Raw genomic sequence first — 9,144 nt, forward strand, 5'->3', positions numbered from 1 at the left:
ATCACCTCTCACGCGCTCGATCAGTGCTATTTGAATGATTCTATTTTGTTAACGAATCACTCAATTAAGGTAATACTTTTCAAAAAACTTCATTTTATCCTTCATTTTATCACAGGAAAAAATCGAAAATCTAGCGTTTCCGATGAAAGTTCAGAATTCTAAAGTAAATAACTTCTAGAACGTTTTTGATCAAGGGAAAAATCATTACCAATAAGAACAATATTATTTAATCAAGTGAAGAACAGGATTTTTCTTCTTTTTTCAAGCTTAAAGATATTTTACGATGTATGAGGATTTGGATAAAAATGGATATTTCGGGTTCCAATCGTGTACAAAACTACGAATTTTTCCGACATTTCGTAAATGTTGCAACTCACTTCTTCAGGGCATCTATTATGAGGATTTTCTTATTGCTGCATAGTTTTTGGAAGATAACTATAGTTGTAAAACTAATTTTTTTAAAACTTTTTTCATTTATCAAACAATTGATTGCATACAAAAATAGTAAAAGTTTCACTGTTATTCATTATTGTGAGCTTTATCATAAATACGCGAAAACAAGGTATATATTTTTCCACCTGCAATTTTTTTGTAGAAAATCCAGATAGCCTTCGAATTTGAAAAAAAAACTTTTCGCTTGGCCCTACTAAATGTCTTATGCCTGAGAACAATGACACATCCATAACACAGTTTTCGGATAAGCTTTTGCATCCTAGGAACGTCCTTAGAACGACCTACCTACGACAAATTTAATGTCTAATCATCACAATCCTGTTTTCCTATATCGTATTATTTTAAATTGTTCTTTCAGTATTTACAATACCTCTGAGATCCCTAAATTATATGAAATGAAGAGACAAAATTTTCAGAAAAAGTATTTTTGTTGGCCTATTATTCTCGTAATTGACATTCAGTAGGCTTGTATGTCCATACGTGCCTCTGTTTGTCTGTCGTGTGTTTGTCAGTGTGTGCATTGCAGTACCACCGGCAGAGCGACCTGTACAAGAATACACTGAAGTACATGAACATGTGCTTCACGGGGATGTTCACCATCGAGTGCATTCTGAAGATAGCCGCTTTCGGCGTAAGGGTAAGGAAAAATCCCAGCGTGAAATTCCTACCCGATGCTTCACGACTGCGGGAGTATCTAATTTCACGATTGCGTGACTTTTCCTTCAACCTTTCACCATTAACGCCTCGCCAATCAGAGGTTTGACTTTTCTATACAGTCAACATCCTTTATTAAAAACAGTAAAACAATTTTTCGTTTTTAAATAAGGAAACGTCACGTAAATCGTCTTACTTTCAGTTTGGTACGTTTTGCTTAGTAGAGAACATCTAGAGCATTTGCTTAAAGAGAAATAGCTAGTATAACTTTACCATTTAAATAATTTGCTTACCTAACTTAGGCAATGCGATATATTCATATATCGTAGTATCGTATTCGTAGAAATTAAAATATTTCTAAGCTGTAAACATAATCATTAACAAAACTTTAGTGCGGTGATGGAACCGCCATGAATGAACATTTTTTTTACTTTAATTTCTTTTAGGATTCGACAAGAGCGTTATTTAAATCAGATTTATTATCAATACAAAAACAATGAAATAACATTTTTATAATGATAGATAAAATGCAGAAAAAGAAATCCAATTTTGATATTGCAATTCAGTGGCATAATTGTGTATTTACCAGTATTTTAATGCATTTTATTTAGGGGGAGGGGGGTAAAGGTTTGCACTTTCAAAACATCGATTTTTTCTTTTTTTTTTCTTTTCTTATTGTTAAAAATTTCAAGAATATACTCCCGAAATTTTAAGTCGATCTGAGCACAACTTTCGAAGTTATTGTTTAGTTTGTCTCCTGTCTTCTAACACTACAGCTCTGACAGCTGCGGGCTTCCAAAACTTTAAACGCGTTTTTCTCAAAACTACTTTTTCAAAGTCCGTGTTCACTGCCATTTCAAAACTACTTTACCGCTTCAATGAAAACTTGGTACACATTTTCTACACATAAAATACCTCCCCACAACGTTTAGCTAAAATTTTTTTTTACATTAAGGATGTTTTCCACCCCCAAAATTGTGGAATTTTTCGTGGAAAATAGCAGAGTACACTTTAGATGACCACCAACAACATTTTAATGCAAAAAACAGAGCACGTTGGGGGGAGAATTTGATGATACTTTGACTAAATTTAAATGGTTTTTGAATTTAGATAATTTCTGACCGAGACACAGTGAACACCGCAAATTCTTTTTTTTCAAGACGTTCTTCGACAATCTCTGTCACCGGCTTGTTTTTAAATATTTTCAAATGAAAAAATTACAGAATATTCCCAAAGTAAACTTGATAATCTGCAGAAAGTTTAAATACATTTGCTCGACCCTTACTCTTAAAAAAATTCAAAAGTGGAGTGTTGTTTTTTACGCTGAAACTTTTACCCCCCCCCCCCCTTTAATTTATTTTATTCTTAAAAATAATCCACAGTTTGGTTTCTTCCCTAAACAGATTTTGACGTATTAAACTTTTAAGAAACGATCATCAAACACTGGTTTTCGATTAGAAAAACACAATATACTTGCATAGTATAATACGCAAAATGTCACACATCTCTAAACAGTTTTTCACAACTAGTCAATTCATTATAGAACATTTTATATACGGTTCAAGTCTATCAAACTTTCTCTTCTAACTTTTAATATTACTCTCTCTTTAAATTTCACAGCCATTCTACAAACAAAACCTAGCAAAACATTACAACAAAATTGTTCTACATCATAATGCTCTGAGTCCCTGCACGATCTCTGCCTAATAAATTAACACGCAATCACTGCACGTAATATGTGTTTTACTCCCTGCATGATTGTATCGAATGTCAGTACATGTAACAGGCTGATCGATAGCAATAATCATATTGATTAAGGAAGGCGATGACTTTTGTTCAATTTCGTCCTGCATGTTATTGTATGAAGAAAAAATGTATATAATGGTCAGTTGTGATAGGAGCGAGTAGAGATGGCAGTCAGTCAACTTTATCCTTGGCCAGGGAGGATGAATAGACATTTGATTATTTTACAGACAAGTACTGACTTTATGCTTTAAAATCACTTTTACGGATTTTAGTGACTTTTAAGAGTAACATTTTCTGTCGAGATTCTTTAAATTATAAAGGGAAATTCCAGTAAAGACTTTAATTGCTCTGTTTCATTTTTGTGTTCAATTTTTTCTGTAAATTCTAGGCATCGATTATAGAACTTTTTAAATGATATATACGGATATATTTGTACATTTAAATTTTAAATTTAGGTAGGAGAACCTAATAAATAAGACATCTTCTAGATGAATTAGGGTCGTTCACCTACATTTATAACTTGTCAATTTCCCCAGATGTAAAAGAAATCTATTTCTCTCATAAATTACATCTAAATTAATATTTTGAAATGCCGTGCAAAACTAAATCACTTTTTTCCTGTAATTTTTGAGTTGTAAAGCTTTAAAGCGGAGAATTACTTTTCCTTAGAAGGGCACTTTGTGGAAAACAAAAAAAGAAAACTAAATTCAGACTTAACTTCGGTGTGTTACGTCTATGTGTTGGGTGTATTTTTTAGTATCACGAGGCGCCACCTATTCTTTTGGACAGCTTGACCATCGTGAACTTGATCGTCACCCTACTTTTCCTCATTGAGTGCATCCTTAAACTCATCGCCTTCGGATGCAAGGTACAAGAAAGCCTTTACTCACCATTTCACTTTTTTATACATTTAATATTATAATTCATAGGTAGTGTAATGTGACACGCACACACACATGCATATATATATATATATATATATATATATATATATGTACACACAAAAAATATATGTTTATTTAACGATGATTTAAAACCTCTGTTTACCCAAAGCAAATAGTCAGATAAAAAGACTCAGCTATAGGTGGTTGAATGCCAAATTTTCCATAGAATGGGGGAAAAATGTCAAAGCTGATGTGATGAGTATGGTGTTTAAGGTTTAAATTTAATATAGCAGATGTCTGCACTAGTAAATTTTTTCATAGCCAATTTGGATAAGGTGGATCCCACTGAATCAGAAAGTCTTGATTAATTTTGCGAATTGATTAAAAAGGCGAGAACTTAAGTTATAAGTAATTCCCACTGAATTAGCCTTGAACCCAATTGGTCTGGATATATATAAGGTGCACTACAAATTACGCCAACGCAGCCGCAAGTGATAATTTTATAACTTGAATTATCCATTCAATAAGGAGGCTGTTTGCTCAAACCAAGCATGCAGTGCATGTTTTAGAACTTATTTTCTGGTGCTCTTTAATTAATTCGCCAAAGTAATCGATGATTTTCGATTAAGCTATATCATACTTATCGACAAATTCTCGGATTTAATTTACCAGCACCATCCTGCGCTATATATTTAAAGCATCCGACACTGGCGTAGGCTTTGAAAGACCTATCGTAAAATCCTTAATTGAATTTGAAAAGTTTTCTATAAATTCACAGATAGGAGGCGCATTAATGTTGATCAAATTCTGCTTTCCGTGATCTTTAATTTAATGGAATTCATTTAACCGAATAAAAACTTTTCCAAATTACCATTTACTCTAATTCTTATTTCTCCGTATTACTATTTGGTATAATTTTAATTTTTCCGAAAGGTTATTTGTCATAATTTATCTTTGAAATTAATTGAATTTATCTAAATTAGTATTTGAAAAAATTTTCATTCTTCCAAATAGGAACGTAACGTAAAATTCATTTACACTAATGTTACTAATCAACATTTAGAGTAGTCGAATTAGATGTTAAAAATGAAATTGCTCAAAACCTGGCAACCGTCAACGGATTTTTATGAAACCTTTTGCATTGCGTTGCTCAGAGTACCCAGGTAAAAATATTTGGTCTTGATTTTGTCTTGAATGTCTTTACTATGTCTTCAATACCATAATGTCTGATTTCGTCTCACTAGCGACACATTGAAGATAAATAGACCTCTCTCGCATTTTTAGCGGTAGATGTGTCATGAAAAAACCAGGTAGACTTGTTTTCAGACAAAAAATGTGAGTCTTTATAAATATACGGAATTTCTCTTAAAGAAAATTATATTGACAATTTATGGCTTTAATGTTTTCCAGGGTTAAAATTACAACTTTTTCTTTGTAAATTTTAGTGTCAATTATACTCCGACCTACCTAAACTCTAAACAGGCGAATTTCATTTTATCGCCGTCTACATGCTCGATTTATCCACTCCACTCGACTTCCCCCCACGTCGCTGACTGAGCTCGAGCGCTGTCTCGAAACTTGCCAGCGGGAGAGAGGAAGGATATTGTCCTAATGAGGAATAAAACACAAAAATAAAAATATTTTAATTTTGCAATCAGACAGTTAAAAGTATTATATGCGGAATCTTTTTTTTTGCGATTTCAACGATATGTCACTTGCAATCAAAATATGTTATACTTAAAAAAGATCAATTTTCAACCAAAAACAGATTAAAAAATTAACTTTTAACAAAATATAATTACCAATTAATTAGATAAATATCCAACTAAAATAATAAAGTTTTAACAAAAAAAATATCTTTAATTGAACAAATTAATTTAAAAATTTAAAAAAAAACAATTTTTTAACCAAAAAGATGAATTTTTAACTAAAATGATGAATCTTTTAGAAACAAAAAATGAATTTTTAATAAAGTGGTTAAACTATTAACCTTTAGTGCCTGGTGTAGCATATATGTTACGTTCACTATTTTGGATTTTGCTAATTTTCCGGTAACCGTAGAATTCCGCAAAATAAATGCATGAATTAGATCAAAGCGGACTATTCCGCATCTCGTGAGGTGGTTGAAAGTTATCGCATACTTGATAGAAACCAAGAAAATTAGAATAATGAAAAAAAAAGATTTTCGCAAAAATCGATCAAATAACGACTATATATCGACGGGTGAGTGGAAGAACGTAGTGTCTGATTTTTGTTTCAAGAGACGTCGTATCTTGCTCACAGTTCCAATAGATGTGGTATTTACGTTGTGGTGGAACAGACATAGTATTTCGCTCGCAGATCCAAAAGACGTCGTATCTCGTTCACCGGCCAAGAGACGTCGTGCCATTCTTGCGGTTCAAAAGACATCGTATCTCGTTCACTGTGCAGAAGACGTCGTGCCTGTTTCGCGGTTGAAAAAACGTATCTCGTTCGCTGTTCAGAAGACCCCGTACCTCGCCCGCTGTTTACGAGACGTATCTCGTTCGCATTTTAAGAAACGTAACTCATAAATTTATATTTTTTCAGCCTGTATCAAATTTTCAATAAAACAGTACAATATACTTTATTTAAAAAATAACTTATAAAATGTTTGTAAATAATTATTTAAAATTAATTATGCTGTTGACAATGAAGAATATCTTCCAAAATAAGATACAAAATATATTTCTGAAAACCCTACGGCTATAACTTTACATAGTGGCCGATTACGGACTCCAGCTGCTGACACGCTATTATTTTAGGTTTATTTTAGCGTGCATGCTATAATTTTTTTCTTTTTCAAGTAACTAGTATGCATCCAAGTATCCAGGTTGGCTATATGTTTTTTTCTAGTTTAAGTACCTGGTATGTAATTGTAAGATTATTTACTTACATTTAATTGAATATAATGTAGAAAATAAATCAAGAAACTGGTTACCCAATACAAAATGAGGATTTGTTCACCCAAAAAAACTCCGATTCGAACTCATGTTACGAAAAACATTCGTTGAGCGAGCTGCAGACGAAAAGTATCGAAGTTGCCGACTACCCGCTAAGAGTATCGCTAAAATCGCTTAGCGGTGAACAGTATCCGAAAAACCCCTCTTCTGAGACGAAAACTATCCGTTTCTCTGGCGGGCTAAGGGTTTGCTGGTTAGGGATTGTGTACTTAGGGTTTGTGGAATTGGAATTGTGGACTTGGTGTTTGTGATCTTGTGACTGGTGAGCTTGGGGTTTACTGGTTAGGGAATTGTAGGCTTAGGTTTTCTGGGCTAGAAGTTTATGGGCTTGGAATTGGTGGGCTTAGGGTTTGTATAATTAGGGTTTGTGTGTTTGGAGTTAGTGGGTTTGGGGGTTGTATACTTGGGGCTAACGGGATTGGGGTTTTTGGGCTTGGTTTTTTGGGGCTCGCGGGTAAGGGGATAGTGTGTTCAAAATTTTTGGGTTCGGGATATGAGCCGTTGCGATTTACAGGCCCTGATTTAGTCAAGTTTTTGTGTCCAGATTAATTACATACCAGGTACATAAATAGAAAAAATATATAGCGCACCAACTGGGTTCCGTATTCGACGATCCTGGACACTTTAATGTGTACTAGTTACTTAAAAAAAAGAAAAAATATAGCATGCACTTTTAGCTGCAGTCCCTAATCGACAGCTATGTAAAGTTATAGCCTTATGGTTTTCATAAATATATTTTCTGTTTTCTTTTGGAAGATATTCGTCATTGTCAGCAGCATAATTAATTTTAAATAATTATTTGCAAATATTTTATAAGTTATTTTTAAAATAAAGTATAGTGTACCGTTTTATTGAAAATTTAATACAGGCTGAAAAATTGTAAATTTTTGAGATACGTTTTTGCTAAACTGCGAACGAGATACGACGTCTCGTAAACAGCGGACGAGGTACGACGTCTTCTGAATAGCGAACGAGTTTCGACGTTTTTTGAACCGCGAAATAGGCACGACTTCTTTTGAAAAGTGAACGAGATACGACGTTTTTTGAAGCACGAGAATGGCTCGACGTCTCTTGGGTGGTCAACGAGATACGACGTCTTTTGGATCTGCGAGCGAAATACTACGTCTGTTCAATCACAAGCTAGTTGTGACATCTTTTGGAACCGTGAGCGAGATACGACGTCTCTTGAAAATTTAATATAAATAGAATATCAAATTTAAAATCATAGGTAATAATCTTTTTAAAATTTATTTATTTATTTCAATTACATTTCTCGCGACCTAAATCAGCTATTTAAAGGGAACATGATAACAAGACATATTAACACCTTACAAGAAAAAAGAAAATTAAATCTATGCGTATACAGCTCAAAAGCGAAAATAAATATATTTTTAGTGTTCAAAAAGTTAAACAAACTAATCAAATTAAGTTGTCGTGTAGTATAAGGCCGTCGCTTCTAAAAAGGATGAACAATAATATGTAAAAAAAAAAAGTATTATAACGCATTTCTAGCCTGAGTTACAGTAACCAGTAACCAGTCTGTTTATGTTAATACACATTTAATGAATAGGTGCCCTCTGAACTATAGCAACTTTGGTTGTAGATGTATAGAAGGAACATAATGTCGAGTATTGGGTCGAGGAACCTTAACAATATTTGTTGTAAAATAGAAGGTACGTTTACTTCGGATCGTAAACTCTTAAACATATATAAACATGCGGCAAGAATACGACGCTCAGGCAGTGCAAGGAAATAAAATCTCACACACATAGCTAGGTAGTCCGAGCCTCGATGGGGGTGGATTCTGTCTCGTTTAAAAGTAATATAATATGTATAATAAATCTTTTTTAGACACTCTCAACCTGAGTGATGTATTTTGCATGTATCGGGTTCCAGATTATAGAGCAATATTCTAGCTTTGATCTTAATATAGCATTATAGAGCATAGTAATAGCGAAAACGTCACTAAAATATTTTGGTAGAACGAATTATAAACTCAAGCGCCCTCGACGCAGAGGATACTATTGCTTGAATTTGATATGCGAAAAGAAGTTTGGGGTCATAGAGAAGACCAAGTCACGAATGGAGAAAACCCTTTACAGAGGGGTCATGTTAATCTTGTAGTCGTTGAAAACTGGGCTGTCTGGCTTCGAAAAAGTTATGACGCAGCATTGTTTCATATTTAAAGGCAATTTATTGTCATTGCACCATTGGAAGAGGCTATCTAGATTAGACTTAAGTACATCGTAGTCTACATAGCTCGCTATAGTTCTAAAGAGCTTCAAATCATCTGAATATTTAAGAATGTTGGATTTTATGATCGGTAACCCTTAAACGGCCAAAACGCCACTACCGGTACACTGCTTTTCAACGGCCAATAACTAAGACTATTCGACACTAGAAAAAATTGAGACACATATATTTTT

The 9,144-nt window shown here is 33.5% G+C and overlaps 1 protein-coding gene across 1 annotated transcript in view; it reads left to right on the top strand.

The window, feature by feature from the left end:
- LOC117180362 (voltage-dependent calcium channel type A subunit alpha-1) overlaps window positions 1-9,144 on the top strand; it is a 617,877-nt gene that overhangs the window by 309,095 nt on the left and 299,638 nt on the right. The window contains exons 17-18 of the mRNA XM_033372824.1: window positions 980-1,090; window positions 3,611-3,721. Coding sequence (XP_033228715.1) covers window positions 980-1,090; window positions 3,611-3,721 — 222 coding nt within the window. The remainder of the gene's footprint in view (window positions 1-979; window positions 1,091-3,610; window positions 3,722-9,144) is intronic.

This window comes from Belonocnema kinseyi, chromosome 9 (genome assembly GCF_010883055.1).
Source record: "Belonocnema kinseyi isolate 2016_QV_RU_SX_M_011 chromosome 9, B_treatae_v1, whole genome shotgun sequence".
NCBI lineage: Eukaryota > Metazoa > Arthropoda > Insecta > Hymenoptera > Cynipidae > Belonocnema > Belonocnema kinseyi.